General features: G+C 49.8%; 2 protein-coding genes across 6 annotated transcripts in view; one reads left to right on the top strand and one right to left on the bottom strand.

The window, feature by feature from the left end:
- The window catches only part of INTS9 (integrator complex subunit 9), a 60,487-nt gene extending 43,083 nt beyond the window's left edge, over nt 1-17,404 (top strand). Inside the window, exons 13-17 of one of the 2 annotated variants that reach the window (XM_082303018.1) lie at nt 2,350-2,474; nt 3,354-3,521; nt 13,920-14,018; nt 14,984-15,121; nt 16,036-17,404. In XM_082303018.1, coding sequence (XP_082159144.1) covers nt 2,350-2,474; nt 3,354-3,521; nt 13,920-14,018; nt 14,984-15,121; nt 16,036-16,212 — 707 coding nt within the window. In that variant the 3' untranslated portion in view covers nt 16,213-17,404. The remainder of the gene's footprint in view (nt 1-2,349; nt 2,475-3,353; nt 3,522-13,919; nt 14,019-14,983; nt 15,122-16,035) is intronic. The other variant, XM_082303019.1, reaches the window with a different exon arrangement.
- A 5,964-nt stretch (nt 17,405-23,368) lies between these two features.
- The window catches only part of EXTL3 (exostosin like glycosyltransferase 3), a 112,003-nt gene continuing 110,281 nt past the window's right edge, over nt 23,369-25,090 (bottom strand). For all 4 annotated transcript variants that reach the window (XM_082277199.1, XM_082277201.1, XM_082277200.1 and 1 more), the window contains 2 exons: nt 24,637-24,765; nt 23,369-23,928 (listed from right to left, as the gene is read on the bottom strand). In XM_082277199.1, the coding sequence (XP_082133325.1) occupies nt 23,719-23,928; nt 24,637-24,765 (339 nt within the window). In that variant the 3' untranslated portion in view covers nt 23,369-23,718. The remainder of the gene's footprint in view (nt 23,929-24,636; nt 24,766-25,090) is intronic.

The raw sequence follows: 25,090 nt of genomic DNA on the forward strand, positions 1-25,090 counted from the left end.
GCCAGGACCTGGCTGTGAGGGAATTGTGGTGCTGCTCTGCCGGCTGGTGTCACCTGCAGACATTACTGCTGGAGCAGTATTGAGGAGATTATTGATTAAAAATATCGAATACCACTGAGCCACAAAGAAATTCCAGGAGAAGACATGGTATAAAGAAGTCTTCTTTAAAAACCAGCTCCCTGGGAGATGTTAAAACCATCTCATGCACGTCAGTGCCGTACAGTGGAAGGTTTTATAACTCAAGTGTCACACAACAGTAAATCAGGAGTCTTGGGGGAAAAGCTAAAGACCTGTGATTCTGTCAGGAAAAGTCAATATGTGTCCTTGACAAGCACTTTCTGCCTCCAGACAGGTGACTTTGGGATTTTGGGTGGTTTCAGAACAGCAGTTCCTGTGTGTCACATGAGTTCCCTGTGAGCCCAGCTCAAGTTGTGTTTTTAACATTCTAAATTTTCCAAGTCCTGTGTTAGGATTTCTTCATTAGAATTTCTCCCTTTTCCAAGGCTCTCCTGTCCTTATGAGTAGTTCAAAGAGGCTTTGGACTGGATTTTATATGGGATTCCTAGCCCAAAAATCCGTATCTGTACATTATCTGAACCTGCTGATTCAGAAATGCTGAACAGGTGCTGCCTCAAATCTCTGTGTCCTCCACAACCCCAGATGGATGGAAAATCTCCCTTCTGGTAACTTTTTAAACATTTTACAATTTCATGGCGCATCTCCAGCAGAGAACTTCTGCCTGACTTAAGCTTTCTGTTTTTCCCTAATGACTTTTTCTGATTTAACCCTAATTGATCACTGATCATTCTTCAGCTACCAACTTTCTCAGTATTCCTATTTTTAAACTTCTATTCATTGCTATTAAACTTAACTGACATAAAATGCCATTTTTACATCGATATTTTTAGGCTTTGTTTCACTGCCACCACCACATCTGCTTTTAACTAATATGGCTTTTTGACCAGTGTAATTTTTATTTCATCTTTGTGGATTCATGGCTTCATGTGCACGTCCTTACACAACTCTCATTTTTTGTTAATATTTCTCACTTTAATGTTCCCAGGCCGCTACTCTGACAATTCCTTTAAACTTGGGAAAATTATCCCTTTGGCAGTTCCAAACATTTGAATCATTGCCTGGTGCCATGTTCTGTTCTCTCAGGGTAAATACCCCCACGTTGTGCTCAGTGGCCAGCAACAGATTCTGAGGTTTTTAGATTTTTAGGTGAGCAATTAACTTGTCTTTCTGTTGGATGTCACTCTGGTGCTGAACTTCCTCTGGTAAGGTTTGAAGGAGATTTTTTTCTTGCTGTCTGCATGAGGAATCCAACCAGTGCTGTGCTCTGCTGCCATGTCAGAACATCCTAGATGGCTCTTTAAATCTAGACTGGAGTCTTTGAATTTCAGTTTCCTTTGAGCTCATCCTTTCACAGCCTCAGCAGGTCCCAGAGAATTCCTCCTGCTGTGTTCCAGCCAGGCTTGAACTGCACTTCACTCTGCCTGGTGTCCTGTGAGGCCCTGCGGTTCAGGATCATCCAGCAGATGAGGCTTTTATGCATCCCCTTCTCTTTTCCCCAATTTGTACTTATCAAACTAATACCAGTTCTTTTTTTTTTTCCAGCATTCCCTTTATGCCATCCATCCCACAGTTATCAGGTAGATAGGATTGGCATCATCTTTTCCATGCCATTAGTTGGTGACCCCCGGAATCAAGAGGTTACCTGAATCCTACAGTGTCACCTGAGATCTACAACTGGCATTCACCAAAAACAAAGTCTTTTTCTGTAGTGTTCTCAATGTTTTATTACTCTCTGTGGGAGTAAAAGCTCATTCAGTGCCTGACTTTATCCTAGCAAACCTCTAATCCAGTAATAAAAGGATCCTTGGGTTCCCACCAGCCTAAACCTGGCTCTTAGATTCAAAAGAATAAATATATATATTTATATATCAAGATATGACCTTCATGCTGCATTTTTGTCATAGTGAAAACCAACTTGCCATTTGGATTACCTTACAAGACCCAAAATGTCTACATTTTGCCTTCCTTTACAGGAGCTGATTAAAAATAAGAGATGATGTTTTTGTCTTGATTAAATTTGTTCTAAAAAGCATGCAATAATGTGTTCAAATGAAACAGTATTGCTCTGTTGCTTGATTAAGGTAAGATTAATTGTGGGCGTAATTTTCATCAAATTAATTGAAAATAATGGGTGGGGGAAGGAGGAAGGGAAGAGAAATCTGGGACAGAATTAACACTGAAAAACAGCTCTGGCTAGGCTGGAACCAGAGAGGAACTGGGCCATCTTTGTTGTTAATGGGCTTTGAATGTTTGCAACATTTCTCTTTCCAGAACCCGATTTCTCTTACCTGGATGCCCTCGCTCCCTATCAGCCCTTGGCAATGAAATGTGTTTACTGTCCCATTGACACGAGACTCAATTTTATTCAGGTGTCTAAATTACTCAAAGAAGTCCAGGTAATGAATTTTCTGCTGCCTTTTCTTATGTTTCTTCACACAGCTGAAATAAATAAATGAACTGAGAGCAAATGTTGCATTAAACAAAAATTGAGACAACACCCAGATCCCTTTTTTCCATGAACAGGACACGGCATTGAGCTCTGCTTTAGAAAAGGTCTAAGAAAAAGAGGTTTCTTGTAGTACCTGCTGTCCCCCTCGACTCTTTGGGGCTTTACTGGACTATCCCATTTGTTTCTACTAAAATTTGCTTTCTGACTCAGCTATTAAAATAATAGCCACGTTTTTTTCTGGCTGAGTTTTTCCCTGTGTTCCATCTTGCTGAACTCTGAAATACACATTCTTCCAAACCTCCTAACAATGCCTGGATCCCTTTATCTCATTGTTCTGTGACCTGGCTTGTCACTGCAAACTGATAGCACTGCCACTGCCTGGGTTTGGATAAACATCTCCTTCCACGTCACTGCTGATGTATTGTGCTCTCTCTAGAGCAGCTTGTAGAGGCCACTGGCTTCTCCTTTGGCTTCCTTATATCCTGCAGTGGCCACCAGCCTGTTTATGCTTTGTTAGCATATTGCTGGAAAACTCCAGGAGTTGTTTTTTGCAGCCTTGTTTATTGACAGCTGAGGTTTCTGCAGCCTCGCATGTTGACTCTTGAGATGCTCTCCACCATTGTTGCCATTTGCTTCCAGTTTATCTGGCAAGGATTTGGGAGAAAAAACTATTTAATATTTTTAGTCTTTCTCTCCTTGTTGCAACTGTGATATCAAAGTGATGATTAAAGACACAAATTTCGGGCGGGTCGCCGCTGCACACAACTCCTGCCCCTGGAGCACTTTATTCCAATGCTGATGGGAATTCCACGGTGCTGTTTTCCAGCCCCTGCACGTGGTGTGCCCGGAGCAGTACACGCAGCCCCCTCCCACGCAGTCGCACCGCACGGACCTGATGATTGACTGCCAGCCCCCAGCCATGTCCTACCGCCGCGCCGAGGTGCTCACGCTGCCCTACAAGCGCCGCTACGAGAAGATCGAGATCATGCCCGACGTGAGTCCCTGCAGGGCACAGGCACGGGGGGTTCCTGCTCACGAAGCCAAATTCCAGCTCAGCAGCCTCTGTAAAGTCATGGAATCACGGAGTTGTTGTGGTTAGAAAGGTCTTTAAGGTCATCAAGTCCGGCTGTCAACCAGCGCCACCACCGTGGTTGGCACTAAAGGGTGGCCTCAAGTGCCACTTCCAGGGAGGGGGACTCCTCCACCTCCCAATGCTTGAGCACCCTTTCCATGAAGGAATTTTCCCTAATATCTAACCTAAACCTCCCCTAGTACAAATTGAGGCTGTTTCCTTTTGTCCTGTTCCTTCTTCCCCCCCGGATGCCCCCTCCTGTCAGGGACTTGTGCAGAGCCACAAGGTCCCCCCTGAGCTTCCTTTTCTCCAGACTGAGCTCCTTCCCCAGCTCCCTCAGCCTCTCCTGTCAGGAGGGGCCCAGAACTGTCCCCAAGACTGGAGGTGCAGCCTCAAGAACTAAAGATATTTGTCCTAAAGATGTCTTGTGGCTGGGATTTACAGTTGACTCTCATCATGAAAGCACATTCTGTCAAATGGGGAGCTAGAAAAGAAGCATTTTTGAGAGATAATTTCACTCTATAAACTAATGAGAATTGAAAACAAAAATGGCTGAGAGAGCTTGGGGTTCTTCAGCCTGAGGAAGAGACCTCAGGCCCTTTCCAGCACCTGAAGGGGCCCCAGGAGAGCTGGAGACGGGACAAGGCATGGAGGGACAGGACACAGGGAAAGGGGAGTTTGGGGTGGGAAATTGGGAAGGAATTCCTGGCTGGGAGGGTAGGGAGGAGCTGGGCTGGAATTCCCAGAGAAGCTGCGGCTGCCCCTGGATCCCTGGGAGTGTCCAAGGCCAGGCTGGAGCACCCTGGGATAGTGGGAGGTGTCGGGGTTGGAATGGGATGAGCTTTAGGATCCCTTCCCACCCAAAGCATTCCATGATTCCGTGATTGTGAGCGAGCAAAAACTGTGTTCAGGCGAGTTGTCCTTTGCAAGAAAATCCCATCTCACAATACAAAAAGTGATCTCTGCCATGAGTGAGGCAACCAGTCACGTCCAGTTTAAATATGAAGAAATTGAGACAGAGCAGTTTGAATTAGTGCCCCAGGACCATGGAAAGGATCCAAAGAACCTGGGAGTTAGGAGCCAGGAGTTCTCTTTCTCCTTCCCCAACTGTACCTGCTGTTAGAAGTACCCCTCCCATTAAGGATCAGTTTTCACTCATGGTAAAGAAGCAGTGAAAAGGCTCATTTGTATTCCAACAATTTCCATAAATGGTTAATTCCTACAGGCAGCAGGAGCCCAGCAGGTTAATGGATTGCTTGTAGCCATCTAAAATGTGGATTACTTATCCCCACAACATCTATTAATGATTTATTAACCCCATAAATCAAACCCAAATGTACCCATATTACAAAGGGTGACCCATATTCTGACAGACACGAGGTTAAAATATTTTTTTGACAATCCAATCAGCACAAATGTGTCCTTGGAGCAAAGGTGACAGCGGCTTTTTGCAAGCAGGCATTACTGCCCTTTGGAAACTGGAATATTGAGTGACTTTTCATTGGAGTATAGAAGGAGGAAGCATCCTTTAGTTAAGCCAAACATGAAGTGCAGAACTGGGACCCACGTAACAAATCCCTCATCCAGCCCACAGCACCCACTGCCACCATTTCACACCAATTCTGTGAGGAGCCTGCCCAGCCCACTGCTTGGAGACAAGGAGAGGGCTTTAATTAGAAAATATGCTTGGCTGCAGCTCCATCTTGGCATGTATATTTAATTGTTTGGGAAAATTGTGTCTTTATTGGATCCTATTAAACCTGAGACTGGTAAAACGTGGCTTCCATTCACCAGCATGAAACCAATCCCGAGTTCAGAGTGCAGGGACCCAGCCTGGGGCTCACCGATTATTCAAATTCCACTGAAGCTTTGGGTTTCCCCCTAAACTCTGAGGGTGGAACTGAGCCTTGTACAAGAGCCTGTCCCTTGTGTCAGCCTCTGAAGGGACTGGATTCCAGCTCTCCCTGCACTTCCCAAAACTGCTGGGAGGGAGGATGCTCTGTAGGGAATGTGGCATTCACCAGCCTGGGAAAAGAGAGCTGATTTCTAATGCCTTCCCTTTAACTTGGAGAGTTCCAGCAGAAGCCTGGAATATTGACAGAAATGGCCTTTTTTTCCACTCCTCTAACAAATAACATCCAATTATATTCACACAGGAGTCCTAATTTCAGAGCTATCCATGCTCAGGGAGGAGGAACATCTCATGATTTTCCATATCCAGGGATTCTTCAGGCTGCTTGTTCAGCCTAAGAAGAGAAGGCTCTGGAATGACCTTTCAGTACTTGAAGGAGGAATACAGGAGAGCTGAAGAGGGACTTTGGACAGGGGATAGAGGGACAGGACACAGGGAATGGCTTCAAACTGCCAGAGGGCAGGGATGGATGGGATATTGGGGAAAAATTCTTCCGTCTGAGGGTGGGTAGGCCTTGGCACAGGTTGCCCAGAGAAGCTGTGGCTGCCCCTGGATCCCTGGAAGTGTCCAAGGCCAGGCTGGACGGGGCTTGGAGCAGCCTGGGCTAGTGGAAGGTGTCCCTGCCCATGGCAGGGGGTAAAACTGGATGAGATTTAAGGTTCCTCCCAATCCGATCCATTCTGGGATTTCCCTGGTTCCAAAGCTGCATTTCACAACTCACTGCAAAAGCTGCTTGGTCTGTAGCTTCTGAAAAGACTCCTGAGAGCAAGGCTGTGCTTCAGGACTGTTAATGGGATGCCATTCCCCAGCTCCAAGATATGCAAATCATCTTCCAAAGAGGATCTTGCTCCTTTTTAAGGGAACTACATGGTCCTGGTAAAAACTGGATGCAGCTTCCCCTTCTGCTGAGTGGGTTGTGCAAGACGGATTTCAGACATGATGGATGGGGCTCCCTGGTGTGGGAGTATTTGCTGCTTAATGTTCCCTTTTCAGTAGTTTAGGGTTCCTGAATATATAGGAATTTCTATGCTGCAAGGAAAGGGCATTTGTTTCATATGGGCTCCCACAAGCCCTGGGGTTCTGTGAAGGCTCAAGTGGCAATTGAAAAGGGTGTTTTATAGCTCCTAGAAACCTTGCAATGGCTTGTTATTTGTCAAAACCATGTTAGACCGAAATGGAATGATGAAATCCACCCTGGAAAAACCAGTAATTGCTGGATCTGCTGCAGGGCTGGGATTTGTGTGTGAAGTACAGCTGAAAGTCTCATAAAAGAATGGCTGTTGCAATGAAGTCCTGAGCAGGGCCCTCTCCTGACATCTCCAGCCCCTTTCCCAGCTCAAAGTTCTGCCTGGATTCTTCCAGCTTTTGAGAACCAAGGAGCTGGCTCAGTGTGGCTCCAGTCAGTGCAGACTGATGCTGTGGTAGAGTGAAATTTCCTTCCCAAAACTTGCAGTGATTCAGATCCTGGCCTGTCAGACTAATGGAAATTTACTTCTGCTGCTGGACCTTGTCTATATTTCAAACACTTCACCGAGGAGCAAAGGCAGGGCAGGCAGGCCTGTTGTATGATAATGAGATTTACACTCACAGCAGCTTTTGTTTGGAGAGAGGTTTTAACAGTCCCAAGGCATCAGGCTGGAATGGCTCTCCCAGGGATTGTGCAAAAACCTTTACACTTTCAATAATTTGTTCTTCTCGGCATCTGCTTTTCACTTTCAAAAAAAAAAAAAAAAATAATAATAATAATAAAAAAGACAGCTTCTTAGAAATTGGTTAGGCATTGTCTGCTCACAGGAGAAAGGTGGGAAAATGGAAAACACTTTCTGGAGCAAACAGATAAAATTAAACAGCAGTGTCTGGGCAAATAAAGTGCCTCCAGTTTAATTACAGCTGAACAATGGTGCGGATCACTCGGTGCCGGCAGCAGACACTTCACTGAGGGCTCTGTGCTTTTAAAACACTCAAATTGTCAGTTCTTCAGGACACAGCCCAGCCAGGAGAGTGTCAGTGTGCAAGGCACAGCCTGACACAAAGTGAAATCATCAGAAACCACTGCAGAGAAGAATTAGAAAAACGGCCGTTATAATTAAGGAGCTTTCATCTTGGCTTCTTTTCCTTGCTTTCACCTCACCCTTCCAACTTCCTTCTGTGTTTCAGGGACTAAGGAGTTTTGAATTCTGTCCTTCTTCCCACCCTCAGCTCATTTTGGTGACCCCACATTATCCAGTGTCTGACCTCCGTGTTCCTTTGTCCCTGACTCTTCCCCCTTGGCTCAATGTGCCGCAGCCTCACGAAAAGTCAGTGAAATAAAACCTGTTTGCTTCTGCTGCTCAGCCCTGCCCCAGCTCCCAGCTCACTGCAGAATTGCCTGGAGTCTCTCTGCAAGTTGGACCTCGCCTTTTGCTCTTTCCCAGCTTTTACCAACCTTTCCTTACACAAAGCCACAACCAGTGCTGATAAATCCTCCTGATTTCATCAGCAGAGTTCAGTGCAGCCTCTATTTTCTCCTTTAAAGTGTCTCCCACCTCACTCTGGCGTCCCTTCTCTCCAGGCCGTTCAGCCTGAGAGTTCTCCTCCTTCCTCCCCTCTTCTGTGGGCTTGGAATGTATTATCCTTCATTCTCTTTGCCTTTTTTTTTTTGTTGTTGCTGTACCTTTTCTGTGGTTGGTTTTACCCACAGGTTGTCCTATTTAGTTAGATGGAACTCAGATCTGCTTTTCTGCTCCCAGCCTGCCTTTGCCTGCCTACATTAATGTCTAGGTTTGTTTTCCCTTTCATTTTTGATGGCTGGCTGTAAGATAACACTCTTCTAGCCAGGCACTCATCTCCCTCTTCCCAGTCAGCTTCAACAACAACATCCCATCCTGACTTGACATTCTGACCCATAAAATGGTTACTATATTTTGAATATTTTGATTTATGCCATTTTTATATCTTTCAAATGACTCATCTCTTGCATCTGCAAGCTTTACTGCCTTTACTTTGAAGATATTTCATGTCCTTGCTTCCCCTACCTGTCGTTTTTCATTCAAATCCAAGCCTAATTTCTGCTTCTGCTGGTTCTGTTTTCCACCATCCTTTTGTAAATTCCTCAAACAACTGTTCCCTGCCTGCTCCCAGGCTCCTGGGGAAGAGCTTCATTAAACAGCCATAAATCTACTTCATTACACTCCTTAAATACTCCTTAAACTGCATTTTTGGCTCAGGATTGGCAAAGAGGCAGTGGTTAGAGTTAGTACTGAGTGGTTAGAGTTAGTTCTGTTGCTTGGAATCCCACCCAGGGTTATTCCCTGGTGGTTGGTTGGTGTCTTTCTGATTTGGTTTCCAGGTTTTGGGGATGAGGTTCCTCCTGCTGATCTGGAGCCCTGGTCCAGCAGTTGCACATGGAACATGCACAAGGAAAGGAAGAGTTTTAATTCATTGCTCAAAACTGCAGACTGTACCGTGTGCTTCTTTTATTTCTTCACTGGATGTTGGCTCTGTGGAAGCCCAAAGCCAAGATCTGGGCATTTGCAAGTGATAATAGCAAAAGCTTTAGTATTTATGGCACGATTCCTTATCCACCGAAGTTAATGAGAATTTAAAATCCGCTCCAGAGAGAGCTGTGGGAGACCCCCAGCGAGTGACAGCTCTGTTAAGTTGGGGTTAACTCAACAACTGAATTAAAACCCTTGGATTGTGTCAAATGTGAGGCTGAAAGCCTGACAAGACATGACTCAGATCACCCAGTAATGATTCTACAGATGCCCTTCACTCCGGGATGTTCTCTGGTGGAAAAGCCTTTGTTCCTTTAGGTCTCATTAGCAAAGTTCCCCAATTCCCATCCTGCCTGCAGTATGCCTGTGCCTTGTTCCCTGTGCCTGCTGGTCGTGAATCCACAGGCACATTTCAATTCCCTCTTCACCCCATGGGTTCGACCCCACATTCTTCGCTGCCTCTAAAGGATCTGACAGTTACAGAATTCCTGCACTTTGCCCCTGGTTTAGCAGGGGGTGTAAAACCAAGGCTGGGTCTGTTGGAGACTCCTCCTGTGTGTGGTTACAAGGGCCTGGCCATCAGAGCTCCTCGTACTTAAATAATTCATTAATAACTAAATTACTTTAAAAATTAAGGGATAAGAAGACGCAGGAGGGGATGGAAATTATCCTTCTCTCCTGACACCACCATCCAAATTTAAGTGACATGGCACAAAGACCACGTTTTTAGTTCTGTTACAAAACTGACTCTACAGATCCTCCCTGCCTGTGAAAAGGCGACTGCACAGCCTTGAAGCAATTTTTGTCCTGTTGAAGGTACACTGGGAAGATGCTTTTCTGCACCCAGAAGCTGGGTTTGGGGTGTGTGAGGAGCAGGGGAGTGGAGGGATGGAGGATGAGGCAGGTTCTCCATTCAGGTTTTGCTGAGGAGTAGTTACTGTAAAAACCTCTGCAGGTGTGACCTCCAGGGCTTTCTCTGAAGTCAGGCAGATCTTAAAATCTTCGGGCTTCTCTAGTACTTGGCAGGGGATATTTTTCTGTCACATACAAATTCCATCCTGTTTAGGGGCTGGGATCTGGGTGGGAGTTGCTTCATGCCCAGCAAGCTCCAAGGCTGTATCCATAATTCCACCTAGAAATGGAAGTGCCTTCAGGGCTTACGTGGCCAGAACCCAGCTGCAGTTACCAACAGTGTTCATAATGTGCCTCAAAAAAATGTGAGACTTCAAATTGCGGAGACTTCTGCCCCTGCTGTTCCCAGTAGATGCTGTTCAAACCCCCACTGTCCCTGATGGCCAGAAACATCCTTATTTCCAGCCTACACATAGTCACTGCTGGCCTGCACACATTTATTCTTAACATCATGTTTTAGCATAAATACATTTTCCCTTTTGTTGGTATTTTCCCTGTGGTGTTTATGTAGAATAATCAAATTCTCCCTTTGGCTTTCTTTTTTTGCCAGGCTAAACAAGCCATGATATTTAGCTTCCTCTTACAAGACAGCTCCTCCTGCCCTAATCTACCCTTCAGAATCTCATACTTGAACTGAAATTACCCACAATTTACAAGTAGTTCAGCTGAAATCTTGCCAGGCCCAATGTACGAGCAATAGCTCATCTCAGAGAGAATTACCTGATATTTTCTGGGCTTGCATTTAGCTTTCTGTGGCCATGTCACATTTGTGACTCTCCTGGGATGGACTAATAAACCTGAACCCTTCACCTCTGTCCTTTGCAGCAGCTGCCAGCCCTCAGCAGAAATTCTCTGTATTAGCCCCGTCCCTGGCCTTCATTTTGTGCTATTGGATTTCATCTTGGTTTTCTCACTCCAGTTCTTGAGGTCTTTGCGTTTTTCCTCTCTCATAGCCTGGTCTTTCTTTCTGTTAAAGGTGCCCTACAAACTTCAGTGGGACTTTCTGAACACTCCTCCTCGTTCTGTCCTGAGGTCATTAATAAAAACTGGGAGTAGACTCAAGGCTGACCCTTCAGGAATTGCAGCAGCAGCCCAGGAGTTGCCTGGGAATCTCTTTCCTTTAACCAGTGCTTTCCCCACCTCAGGACTGCCAGAGAAATCCACAGTTCAGGGCTTCCCGTGTGTTTCTCTGGTTTGATCCCACCTCTAATGCAGCGATCCCACATTTAATGCAGTTTGAAAATCTGGAAAACACATTTAATGATGTGTTTAATGTTGCAATGACCCAGATGGGTCCCTTTCTAAGTACACACGCTATCATCTAATGTACACATCAGTGATTTCAGATCCTAAAAGTTCAGGGGATTTTAATTGCTGGTCAGTTTGCTGTGCTCCTGCTTGTTCTCCATATCAAGCTCACCTGACTCAGCCCCAGCTTTGCCTCTCTGGGCTGGGTCAGCCTTCCTGCATCTTCTCCAGTGTAAGCCAGAGGTAAAGAGGGAGAAGGGAGGAGCTTGGGGAGGTGTCCCAAAAATCTAAGAAGAAATTACTGCAGCTGGGATGTTAAAATCCTGTTGTACATCCAGCATGTCTGGTCCCTGGGAGAATCCTCCACAGGACCAAGACCACGTGTGCTGAAAGTCTGGTCCTGCCCTGATTTTGTTCACTGATTATTCAGCCTTGTTTTATTTTTACTGTGGAGTTTCAGGTCCTATCCTCAGTGGTTGTTTAGCCCCTCAGTGCCAACAAGAGGATTTTTGGCTGGTGAATGAAGACAAACCTACGAGGAGTTGTCCCCGTTGAAGTCTTTAGTAGAGACTTAAGAGTCTTAAGTTCTTCTTTATCAACAGCTGTAGTTTGGCCAACAACAGTGTTTGTGCTCACAGGGTGTGTGTCAAATCCCCTTTTGGGGTGGAAAATGCAATCCTACAGGAAGGACTTAATGGTAAAAATATCTTTCCTCTGGTTTAGCATGGGCAGACAGCTCTGATCACAGGAGAACATCCCAAGCTAAAAACTGAAACACACAATGCACACATCCCCCCCAGATTTACCCTAAGTGCTCATCCATGGGCAAGGGACTGATTAATGTGGTGTTAGATCTCAGTGTCCCTGCCCTGGTGGCTTTCCTGGTGCCAGCATGTGACATGGGGCTCGGGATAATGACTGGAAGGAAAACTGATTTATTCCTGCATGGTGGGGGGCTTTTCAATCTCACACACAAAGGCACAACAAGAGCCAGCCACTGCAAGTTGGACAAATTCAGCCTTGAAATGAGACACGGCTTCCTGCCTGCCAGGAGAATTAAAGTTTGAAACCACTCATGAGGGGAAACAGTGGAGTTGCCATAGCTTGGAGTTCAGACAAGACTTGCTGCCTCTGTGAAAAGGGTCTCTTTAATCCAGTGTTTTGGAGGAGTTCTGTGATTTGTGTGTGCAGGAGGTCAGTTGAAAGGAGTGGAGCAGTGTAGCCTGGCCTTGGTGGGTGAATTACGGGATGTGATTAAATGACCTTTTTGGTTTGGGTCACTGAGTTTCTATAATAAAGGATTGGCTGCCACATGGAGAGGGCTGTGAGCTGGGGAAGAAATAAAAATGAATGTCTGTCCTACTGTCTTTCTGACTGTAAATAATCCAAGTGTTGTTATTTAGCCTGTTTAAAACCTGCAGAAATGTTAATAGCAAAACACTTCAGTGGCAGGAGAAGACTTTGGTTCCAAGCAACTCCCTGTTCCTTAAGGATCTTTCTCTGTACAGGATTTGTCATTTTGCTCTTCATCAGAGGCCATTTTTATCGATCCTCCTCAGGCAGGTGGTGGGAATGGAAAGTGCCTTCGACCACTGGGAAGGCAGCAGAACTCACTGCTGCAAGTGCTGCTATTTTTAGGTCCCAGGAGAAATCTGAAGCAATGATTGTCATTATATTTTCATTCTCTTTGCCTTCAACAACAAACTGTAAAGTCTGTATTCAAATTGCCTGCTTTAAAGATCGTGAACAGAGTCCCAGAGTAGCAGCAAGCTGAATTGCTCCAGCAAATTTGGATTTCTAGGATTCACCAAGTCTGAATACAGACAAAATCTAGGGATTTTTAATGCAACCTGTGTTTTTCCAACACAGCAACTGCTTTATTCCAAGGAGCTGCTCTCAAAATGTTCCTGGAGCTTTAACAGTGGCAGGTGAGGTTTTCAGAAGTTACTAAAAGGAGCTGAACTTTGCCACCATCGAAGCTAACAGAAAAACCCTCTCAGTGCTTAGGTGGCAAAGGGATTTGGCATCCTGGCACCTTGAATTCCCTTGGAGGGAAAAAGAGAATAATTTTCTCCATTTGTGAGCACTGTTTTCATCAGGATTCCTTTGGAAAAGTGGCTGGAGGAGTTGCTTCCCAGCTGGCCAACTTCCACTGGTCCCACCAGGTGCCGTGCTGCCCACTCCAGGCACTGCCAGCAGTGTTGGATCCAAACTCCAAGCCAAGACTAAATTTTATGTCTTTCAGGGGAGACTTACATAAAAGGCAGTGGAAAGGGTTTTGTGCAGCATTGTTGGAATAATTTCAAACTAATCAACAGTGGGTTGATTGAAAACATTGGGGTTTTAAGGACAAACTCTTTTTATTCCAGATATTCTGCAGTCAGGAACTGGAAGGAAACTCATTTTGATTTTTCATTGTCCATCAGCATAACAAACATTATAATGCTGGATTAGACCATGAGTTTTACTGACTAAAATTATTAATGAAGCAGTTGTCCTTTCACACAAGGGTTCTCTGTGCTTATTACGGTTTTTGAGACCAGCCCTGGTTCCTGCAAACCTCGTGCTGCTCTGCTCACGGTGTGAAATCCATAATTTTGGGAGCTGGAGGGAGGCTGGGCAGGTCCGAGGAGCTCTCAGTCTATCAGTGGCTTTGTGTTTACAGTTCATTAGCCCATGTTTAAAAATACCATGCTGCTGATTTATCTCACAGCTGGGTTCATGCACATTTCGAGCTGATCAAGTGCTGAACAAAATCTCCTTTTGCTTCAGCTTGCAGATTCCCTCGTGCCCTTGGAGATCAAGCCTGGTATTTCCTTGGCAACAGTTTCTGCTGTGCTGCATACTAAGGACAACAAGCACGTGCTGCAGGTACAGTCTAATGGGAAAGGGAGAAAAATATCCTTACTCTGGCTTTTCCTGCCATCCAGGACCCCAGGAGCCCCTCCTACAGCTCCTTCCCAACCGGAGCAGAGCCCTTGGCAGAGGCTCTGCCCTGGCGTGTGCGAGTGAGGAATGACACCCGGGGCAGGGAGTGGGATGCAAATAAATCTCTCTGCTCTCTTTTCCTTGGCCGTGTGCCTGGCTGAGATAAAAGGGGAAGTGAGATAATTCCTGAAGAGAGGCTACAAATCATCCTGCTGTCTGCCATAGTCAGGAACAGCATCAGTCAACCTCTCAGGACCAAGGGTTAGAGGAGAGAGATGACCTGGGACATCAGACTTGGGAAGGGACTATCTGCCTTCCATTGCCTGGAAGTTGTACATCCCTGTAAATCCCTGGGCACTCCCTTCCTGCCATCCCTTCAGGCTGGCACTGGAATTCCTGGCGTGAGCGCTCTGCAGGAGGAGCTGATGTCCAGGGACCTGCTCAGCTGCAGTGGCTGCCCTGGTCCCTTCTCTCTCAGATCCATGAGCCTGCAGGGCCTCACTGAACAGCCCTTCCCACACTGGGCAGCAGAGCTGGCTGGGCCCAGGACACTTGGGCAGAGAGCCCAGTGTGGAAATGTCAGGGGCATGAAGGTTGGTGAGGATTTCTGAGCACAGCAGACAGGCTGCCCTCCTCTTCCCAAGCTGCTTCCCTGGAAACCCTCAGCAGCAGTGGAAACATCAAAGTGCTGCAGTGGAATTGGTCTGAGGCTGCTGTTGTCCATTTACTCTCTTCTCCACTCATTCCTGCTGCCAAATAAACTTAGACCTGGGCTTAAAATGCCAGAGCATAAATGGCTGGAGCTAAGCCACATTCTCATTCCCTGAGTAGTTGCTTGCTCTGAATTTGCCCGTTTCCCAACCTGCGGCATCCTTTAGGGTGGGATTTTTTTCCTTCTCATCCATCAGCTCCCTCCAAAACCTCCCCAACCTCCTGCCAGCAAGAAGAGGAAGCGGGTGAGTGATGATGTGCCCGAGTGCAAATCTTTGAAGCCGTTGCTGAGTGGCTCCATCCCCGTGGACCAGTTTGTGCAGACTCTGGAAAAGGTGAGGAGTCCTCGGTGGCAGGTGGGATTCCTGCAGACTCCTGCTCATCTCAGATGTGCTGCTTCGGTAGCAGAGAGAGGGGAGATGATTTTAGTGTAACTTGAAATGGAGAAAAGGCCAGTGAGTTCCCAAAGTGCTCCAGGATGTCCCTGCACTTCAGAATAGAGGGAATTGTCCCCTGTGGAGCCGTGTCCTGATACGGGGGCTTCATGTCAGTGATCTACTCCTGTTTCCCATGGAAGCAGAGCTTTTGGGTGAGGGATTTGCCTCACAGAAGTTTTGGATTCAGCAGCTGAGGGAATCTCAAAAGCATTTAAATTTCTACAAGATTTGTGAGAAGGTAACAGAGGGAAGAACAGATCCTGGAAATGCCTCCACTGGTGGAGGAGCCTCCTGGGGAAGCTGCAGAAATTTGGTTGCTGCTCTTGTTCTCACCTGCAAGACTTCTTGGAGAAAATTAGCAGGGAAAAGGGCAGGATTGCAGCATTCCAGGGCCTAAAGGGGCTCCAGGAGAGCCGGATATGGACTTGGGACAAGGCATGGAGGGACAGGACACAGGGAATGGCTTCCCAGTGCCAGAGAGCAGGGTTGGATGGGATATTGGGAAGGAATTGTTCCCTGTGAGAGTGGAGAGGCCCTGGCCCAGGGTGCCCAGAGAAGCTGTGGCTGCCCCTGGATCCCTGGCAGTGTCCAAGGCCAGGTTGGACAGGGCTTGGAGCAACGTGGGATAGTGGGAGGTGTCCCTGCCCGTGGCAGGGAGTGGCACTGGGTGAGCTTTGAGGTCCCTTCCCACCCAAACCATGCTGGGATTCCATGAAATTCCCTCCTATCCCTGTGCCCTGGTCTCTCCTCTCTCTCAGTTTTCCTGAGCTGTGCTGACTTCCCTCTCTCCCTCCTTCCCACCCCAATTCCAGCATGGCTTCAGCGACGTGAAGGTGGAGGACACAGCCAAGGGCCACATTGTGCTGCTGCAGGAGGCAGAGACCCTGATCCAGCTGGAGGAGGACTCCACCCACATCATCTGTGACAATGACGAGCCCCTGAGGGTCAAACTGCGGGACCTGGTGCTCAAATTCCTGCAGAAGTTTTAGCTCATGGACATCAGGAGACTCTGCAAGGAGAGAGCCTGGAGCAGCAGAACTTGGAGCTGCCCAAGGAGAGAGAGAGAGAGAGAGAGAGAGAGAGAGAGAGAGAGAATTCTGTGATTCAGAGAGACCAGAAATCACCTTCCCTTCGTGGAGGAGCAAGGGAGTATTTTTCATATCTATCTATTTTTTAAATCTTATTTTTAAACTGTTTTGGAATACTTTGGAGGAGATTCCTGCTGTGTAAAATCGGGAGCTGGGAATCTTACAGGAGATAGAAGCTGCAGAGTAAATAACTGTTTATTTACAACATCAGGGTGATCTGCTGCTCCTCTGTGTCCCTCAGCAGTGTCTGCCCCAGTCCTTCACCTGACAGAACTCTGTGGGAATATTGAAACAACGACCTTTCCCCTCCCACTGCTTCTTCCCAGTCCCCAGATCCCATTCCCTGCCTGTTGCTCACGTGTCCTTCACTGCCACACGAGGAGGAGAGAGCTGGTGAGGCAAAGATTGTACAAATAAAAATGGAAAAAGGGGGTCTGGTGGACATGAAGAACCGTGGGAAGAGCCTGGCCATTCCCTGCATGAGCAGAGGCACTTTGGAAAAGCTTTATCCTGTAGGAATTTAAGTGTTTATTGATGCTGCAGCCTCACCTGTGACATCCAGATCTGTCCATGGAGCTCCAGGCTCCTCACTCAAGCTGGTTCCTCCTGGGTTCCTCCATCAGCAGTGGAGGAAACACCTCAGGAAGACACTTGGGGAAGTCCATAAAGTAGGAAAATTGCTAGAGCTCATAAAAAACCTTTTGAGATTTAAGTGCCTCTTGTTCCTACCTTGCAAAAACTTGTCCTTGCAGCCCCCCCATCCCAAATCCTGGATGGAATTCTGAGTCATTTATCCAAAGCCATCTGTGCTGCAGAGCTGGGGAGGCTTTTCCCTCCCCAAATCACGTATTTGGGGTCTGACCTTAGTCAATAGTAATGCTTTTAAAGGGGACCCATTTCTCAGATTTACTGTTGTTCATTTTTTATTGGATTGTTTTGTATTTATTTGGTGTTAAAAAATAAAGAGCAGACTGCCAAGGAGGGAGCACATCCCATGGTTTATAAAAGCCTCTCCATGCCCTTTCCACATCCTTGTCCCAACACCTTTGGGAAATAAAGCTGCTCCTCCAGTTCATCCCTTTGGGGACATGGAGGCCGTGGAAGCAGCTCTGTAATAAAATCTCTTTGCAGTGTCCAAATCCCATTTAGTTCTCATGAAGGATTTCTGTTGGATTGGGTGGCAGATGCCAGCATCCCCACCTTTATTCCATGGGTGCCACGAGTGTGTGAGGGATGGTGTCATCAACGTGATAAAAACTTGGGGCAGAGGAATTCAATCCTCATCAGGGTTTGCAGGTTTGCTGCTTTAGCATCCCTTAAAAACAGAGTAAAAGAACTGGGATCATTTCACTTTCATAAACTCCAGAGGGATTATTCCCAACCCACAGAGGCTGTGGATAAACTCATCTTTCTGCTGGTTACCTCAGCTCCAGCACTGATCCCACTACTCCAGCACCTTCCTTTTCACATTCCCAAGGCTTTCCCGCCCTCCTCGGGGGAAAAAGTACAAATTAAAAGCTTTCATATTCTTCTTCCTGTCATTTTGAGCAGGAAAACTTCTCCTTGCTCCATCGGTCCAGCAGCTGAGAGTGGATTGTTATATTCAGGTTGTGCCTGCTGGAGAAACAAACATGCTGGGAGGGGAATTCTTTAATGAGAAATCCTAATTAAACTGGAAAAAGAAGTGCTTGTTCCTTCTGCACAGAGAGAGAAAAACAAACAGCGTTTCTTCGGGCTGGGTCAGTCCTGCAGAGGGAACCATGGCAGCCCAGGGAGCTGGAATACCATGGATGCAATCCGGGCTTTATCCAGAAATTCCCAGTTTAATGGGCAAAGAACAGCCAAGGTTCCTGGTTTCACTCTCTTTCTTCCAGAAAGGAAAAGGAATCCCCTTGGCCCCCATGTGGTTCCTCATGCCTCGGCCATCCCCATTCCCTGGATCCCACACCCTGCCCTGGGCTGCTCCAGCTTCTCTCCACTGCTCCCCTCATTAAACACAAGTAGTGGGGTGTGTGGCAAGAGAATAATTCCCAGTGACTTCCCAGCCCTGTGCTTCCACTGGAATAATGGGGAGGAAAGATTAAAATCAGCTTTCTGCTCTGGGATGGCTCCTAGGGAGCAGCTGTTCCTGGGGGCAGAGGAGTTGATTGTGTTTTCTCTCTGTTAGTGTGAGACCCAAGAAAAACAACTGGACCAGGTCAGTTAATGCCAAGCCCCTGCCCGGGCTCGGTCACTGTCACTGGGATCTGTCACCTCCATGGGCACCTGGATGTGAGGAGCTGAGGGAAGTGGGAGCAAGATGCTGGATCTGTGCCTCACCAGCAGCTCAGCCTTTGGGAGGAGTGGGAATGAGAGCAGAGGAATTTGGGATTGGCTGGATTGGCTGCACATCACGGCCTGGGCAGGCTCGTGGTGGGAAAGGTGGGATCTGACACGTCCCATTCGCCTGGGAGCTGTCACCTGGGAGCCATGAACTGGGACCCCATCCCTTGAGGATCCATGGACTGTGACCCCAATCCCTTGAGGATCCATGAACTGTGACCCCAATCCCTTGAGGATCCATGGACTGTGACCCCAATCCCTTGAGGATCCATGAACTGTGACCCCAATCCCTTGAGGATCCATGGACTGTGACCCCAATCCCTTGAGGATCCATGAACTGTGACCCCAATCCCTTGAGGATCCATGGGCTGGGACCCCAATCCCTTGAGGATCCATGAACTGTGACCCCAATCCCTTGAGGATCCATGGGCTGGGACCCCAATCCCTTGAGGATCCATGAACTGTGACCCCAATCCCTTGAGGATCCATGAACTGTGACCCCAGTGCTTGAGGATCCATGGGCTGGGACCCCATCCCTCAAGGATCCCTTGAACTCATCCCTTGAAGACCATGAAAGGGGCAGGTCCTGGGAAGGGGCAGCAGGTCCTTCCCTGGGCTCCAGCAGGAGCTGGTGGCTTTCATGGCACTGCTGGGCAGAACGGGAGCAATTCCAGTGAAATTGCTTTTTATCGAGGAGTGCATCATCCAAAAGGGAAAATCGAGGGCACTTTGTAGGGCAGAGGAGTGGAGTGTAACGCACTTCACCCTGCCCTCCTCCTGGGAGCAGGGAATGAATTATTAACGGAATTTATTGCTTCTATTTCCTCATCCCAAGGTACTCACATGGGGAAGCAGGGAAATGGAACTGGAGCTGTGGCTGCTCTCACCACACACAGCAGTTACTGCAGGAAAAATTATTGATCAGGAGATTTTTATCTCAGGAAAAACCTCAGGAGGAAATTGGCTCCAGCTGAGTCTGTGTCCAAGATGCTGCTGGGTTTGTTTGGGAGCCAGATCCCAAACCAGCATCCCACTGCTGCAGCCAAGCTGGGATCCTGCAGTGAGGAATTCTGTGCCCTTCCCTGCCAGTGATGGCCCTGCCTCCCTGGAGTATTTTGGGGAGGGATGCCAGGCATTTGGGAGGCTGAGCATCCACCTTCTCCCTCCAGGACTAAAATCCTTTGGGGTTTCCCTGAAATCTCTCCTGGAAACAAACCCAAGCACAAACCAAGGCTTGCTCAAGGCAGAAGGGAAAAGAAAGGACACAATTCCCAGTAGGAAAGGGCAGGTAACACAGAGGTAACAAGTGACAGCGGAGGTAAAAAGTGACCACGGAGGAAGCAGCTCAAGAGGGAGGACAAAAAACCAAAGGCAGGAGGAAGGAAGAGAGGAAATCCAGCTACATGCAGGAAATCCTGGGGGATTCCCAGCCCAGAGTGGAGGGGAGCCCGTGGCTCCTGGCCCAGCTGGCTCCGTTCCTCCCCTCTGCTCCTCCCTGCACGTTTGAAGCTGGAAATCTGCTCACAAAGCACGTGGATCCGTTTGGTTTTTCCGCCTCAGCCTCCTGCACAGAACAGGGGCCGGGAGCATCTCGAGCCAGCAATGCCACAGGAATTGTCCCGTGAAGGTCCTTGGCTCTGGGTCCCTGGGCAGGGATGGGCGGGTTTGCAATCCCACTGCTGCCTCAGCTGCTGTTTTCATTCCCACCAACACCCACACAAGCAGCAGCCCTGGCCCTGGGATGGGATGTCCCTGGAGCCACTCGGGCTCCATCCCCTCCCGGGGGCTCTCCTGGCGCAGCCGTGAGCTCACTGGGGACACGATGGGTTTGGCTCCCGGCACTGCCATCCGTGAGGAGCTTCCACCATTCCAGACCAGCTCACCTGCCCCATGGGAATAGAAGCCCTGGAGATGCCCGGTTTTGGCGTGTCCCAGGGCCAGGAGCAGCAACAACCCGGTCCTGGTCCAGCCCCTCTCCCAGCCCCAGCAAAGAGGCACCGAGACAATCCCAAGTTAAACTCTCCATTTATTGGAACCTTTTACAAAAAACTCAACATTGTGCTCGTGTCCAAGGAGTGTTCCTTGTCTCTCAGTTCCTGTTGGATTTGAAATCCCGGCGCTCACGGCACCGTCGGCACAAGGGGAGGGCAGGGGCCGTGTGACACGGGCGGGGCCGGGGCCGTGTCACCTCAGTCGTTGCTATTTACAGCGGGAATGGCCTCGCTCCGTGCCCGGGGAAAGCAGCAGAAACTCTGGAACGGGGAGAAGGTGCAGCTGCCAAGAGCCCTTCCCGTCTCCTCAGGGTTGGGGTGGTGGAGGCCGCGTGCCCCAGGAGCTGGGATGGATCGTACAACCAAACCTGAGCTTCGGAGTGACCCTGGGATGCCCTGAAAATCCCGGGAGAACGAGGAGTGGTAGCAAGGAAGGATGTTTGGGATGGTGGAACGGGCGGGAGCGCTCTCTGGAAAAGCCCCTCTCCTCCCTGGTGGTGGAGGAAAGCCTCAGGACAGCTCAGGTCCCGGCGTATCTCAGGAGCAGGAAGCTGGGCTGTGAATCCCAATCCTGTTCTCCAGGGGTTTCAGTGGTTATTTGGGATGATTTGGGAAAGAGCCACAGCAGCAGGACGGGAGGGACAGCACCAGCCCTGAGGGTGGGGAAGATGTTCCTGCTGGCATTTCATTTCCTCACAGCATTCCATCCCTCCCAACGCTGCTGCTGCCTGGATGCCCCCCTGGAGCATCCTCTTTCCCACTTCACTCCCAAGTAATTCCCTTCGGGGGCGCTCAGCAAGGAGGAATCCATCCCACAACACGCACGGAGATCCCACTGCACATCCCTGCTCTGCCTCGATGCACAGGGGGATCCCCCCAACAAAAAAAACACCTTGGGAAAAAGGCCAAAGAGCCTGGGAGGAAGAACAGTTGGATTTGCTCTGCTGATCTCTGATCTCAACTGGCCTCGAATCAAAACACAGCAAGGGAAAGCAGAATTCCCAGCCAGGGGCTCCAGCATCCCAAGCATCCCGAGCCCCACAACATGCTCAGCAATGCCAGCACTTCCCATCCCATCCGTGTTCCCCCAGGCTCTCACTGGAATGACCCTTCGGATTTTGGAAAGCCTGAAGGCTGCAGAGCAGTGCCTGTGTTCGCGTGAAGTGCAGTCCATGCCCACGGGAGAGCTGGGAAGGCAGAGCTGGCCCCGGTCTGGGCTGTACCGGAGCCACGGCATCGCCGCTAACGAACCCCCACTAACGAGGGCGGAATTAAAGCCGTGGCAGAGGAGCTCAGGCCCCTCGGGAACGCTGGAGCTGGTGCAGCTCCTGACCGCTGCCACATCTCCACTCTGGGCAGGGGCAGGGAATCCTTCCTGGTATTCCAGGGCCTCGCAGGAGTCTCCAATGGCATTTTTAAGGAGACTGTGAGACTTCACGTGCTGTTTTGGGCATCTGATGTTAAAACCAAAATGGAATGAAAAGGGGAAAAAACCCACAGGACAAGATTCCTTGATCCGTGTTTTGCTGCGGTCAGTAGTGCTGGTGAAGGCACAAGCCACGGGCTTGGCTGGGAACAGGCTGCTCCTTCCCTCCCCTTCCCAAGGAGGAAGTGTCAGTGCTGATAGGAAAACCTGGTGAGAGGAGTTTGGAGAGGCCCTAGAATGTGGTGCAGGAGGAGCATGGACAGGGCTGAGCTTGGAATTGAGCCCAGGAGCTGCTGCTGGACCATCCTGCTCCCACACCCCAGAGGTGACATCCTGCTGTGGGGTGCTGGGCCAGGACAGCCAGGGACATGGAGGTGACCACACAAGTGTCACCTTCCCGCCCACCCAGCAAGAGCTTCTCCAGGCTGCTCACAAACACCTGGGATGTGCTGAGGGAGAACATCCCAAGCTGTGCCCTTCCCTCCTGCGCTCCCCTCCTGTCCAGCTGTGACTGCAGCAGGAGGTGGGCTGGTCACAGGTGTAACAGCGTTTTGCTCTGGGGGAGAGGAAGCAGCTCCAAACCCACGCTGTGAACGCGATCCCAGCAGCATCACGATGGAAAGCTCCTGCTGGGATTAACCCTCGGACACAGCCCGAAGCCAGGGCATGAGGACGGGGTGGGGGTTAAGGCAGTTGTGCTGAGGCCCACGGCAAACCCAACACGGGCACGTTTCACTCTGGGATGGGGATGAGGCAGAGCGGGAACTGCGGCTCTGACACACCCAGGCTGGGCTGAGCACGGAGAAGGGTCAGAGCCTCCGGGAGCCTGGAGCACCCCCAGCCCTGGCTGTGCTGCAGGTGGACCTTCCCCAAGCCCAAACACGCTCCCTGTCTCTAGAGGATCAGCAGGACAAGGTGGGAAAAGACACTGAAACAGCAGCAACTGAACCCCCTGGGCTGCAGCACAGGAACGGTGCCAGAGCTGGAGCCAGGAAGGACCCTCCAGGCCAGCCTTGCCCCAGTCTGAGGGCTCAGGGTGGGAAGAAGAGCAGAGCAGAGCAAAGGGCTCCTCACCAGGTGACACCTGAGAGGCCTCAGTAGCAGCCACAGGGCCAGAGAAGCCAGGATCTGGTGTGTGGGAAGGGCTGTGCCACGGGAGGAAGGATGGGCACAGCACTGGTGACAGGAGCTGCCCTGATGCTGCATCCAAACACCTCCAACCTGGCCTTGCCATGGTGCCCTCGGATGGGCTGAAGGTCCAGAGGGGGAAATGGGGTGGGGAGAGGGAAGGGAAAAGAAAAGAAAACAAAAAAGCGCCTCACGCGGCAAATCTAAAACACTTTCATTTAAATAACAATAATTATAATTAAAAAGAACGGCTGCCCTTGGCTAGCGGAGGGGCAGAGCCAGTGGCCAGCGAGCCATTCCTCAGTGTACGATCCATGGCAGTGTCCTCACAGGAGCCGTGGGATCCCGTTCCCTGTCCTGGTGAGCCGCTGGGGGAGCGCAGGGAAGGAGGGAAGTGCCCGTCCCAATCCAGGCCGCCCCGTTTGCCTGCGGGAGCGAGGCCGGAGTCCACGGCCAACGGCCCCAACAAACCAGCCCCGTGCCAGCCTCTCCCGCCTCCGGCCGGAGCTGGGAGCGGGGAATGTCCAGCTGCTCCTGTTTCTAGATGAACTTGAAGCATTTGGTCTTGTCGTGGGGCAGGCGGGTCTTGAAGAGGACCGAGTCGACGCGGAACTGGGTGTAGAGCAGGGGCATGTACCCGTACACCTTCACGAAGAAGTTGATGCACTTGTGCCGCTCGTGGAAGTGGGAATCGTCGTGGGAGAGCGCCTGGGGGCAGCCGGGGCAGCGGAACGTCCAGCGGGAGGTCACCTGCCAGGGAGGGACAGAGGTGTCAGTGCCACGCTGCCCACAGGGCCCAGCCCGGGGCACTGCGAGGGGAGCTGGGATACAGGTGGGATCTCAGGATGGACTGAGCTGGAAGGGACCTCAGCTCATCCAGTCCCACCCCTGCCATGGGCAGGGACACCTCCCACTATCCCAGGTTGATCCAAAGCCTGTCCAACCTGGCCTTGGGCACTCCCAGGGATCCAGGGGCAGCCACAGCTTCTCTGGGAGTTCCAGCCCAGCCCCTCCCCACCCTCTCAGCCAGGAATTCCTTCCCAATATCCCATCTATCCCTGCCCTCTGGCACTGGGAAGCCATTCCCTGTGTCCTGTCCCTCCATGCCTTGTCCCAAGTCCCTCTCCAGCTCTCCTGGAGCCCATTTAGGCACTGGAAGAGGCTCTGAGCTCTGCCTGGATCCTTCTCCAGGTGAACACCCCCAGCTCTCCCAGCCTGGCTCTAGAGCAGAGATCACCTTTCACCAGACACAGAATTCAGTTCTGATTTAATCTTCCAATATCAAACCTCAATTCACCTGCTCTGTGGCAGGGATTTGGCTGATTCCCAAGGCTGAGCTTTTCCACTGGAGCTGCATTTGCCTGGAGCAGAGCAGCCCCTGACACAGCACTCACTTCCCAGGCACAGCTTCTCCAGCAATGCCAACCCCGGGACAATGCCCTGGCTCCGGTGCTTTACCTTTATGGGAGGTTTCCTGGTCAGGTGGGACACCAGGAAGTTCATGGCGATGTCCTCGCAGTTGATGTACTCGTCCACCATGTCCCGGATGGCCTGGGGCATCACGTAGGAGTACAGGTACGCGTAGTACTGGGAACGGGGAAAGGCACAGCGTTCTCCAGGTGATACCAACACGTGGGACATTTGGGATGTGTCTGACTCACAACTCAGGGATCCCAGGGGAGATTCCCCGTAATGGAGTTAATCCCACACTGAGATCCGCTGGAGCCACAGCAGCAGCAAATCTCCCACAGCCACCACCCTGTCCCTGAATCCCCAGCTCCTGTAACCTCAGAAATCGAGGAATGGGGGTTCCAGCCTCCTCAGATCCTGCTCTCTGCTGCTGTGGGGTCAGTACGGCAGGAAGAGCCACTGGATACCCTTCCCAGTGCACTCAGGACCAGGTTCTGGCCGT

Source organism: Coloeus monedula (genome assembly GCF_965178545.1).
Source record: "Coloeus monedula genome assembly, chromosome: 2".
Taxonomy (NCBI): domain Eukaryota; kingdom Metazoa; phylum Chordata; class Aves; order Passeriformes; family Corvidae; genus Coloeus; species Coloeus monedula.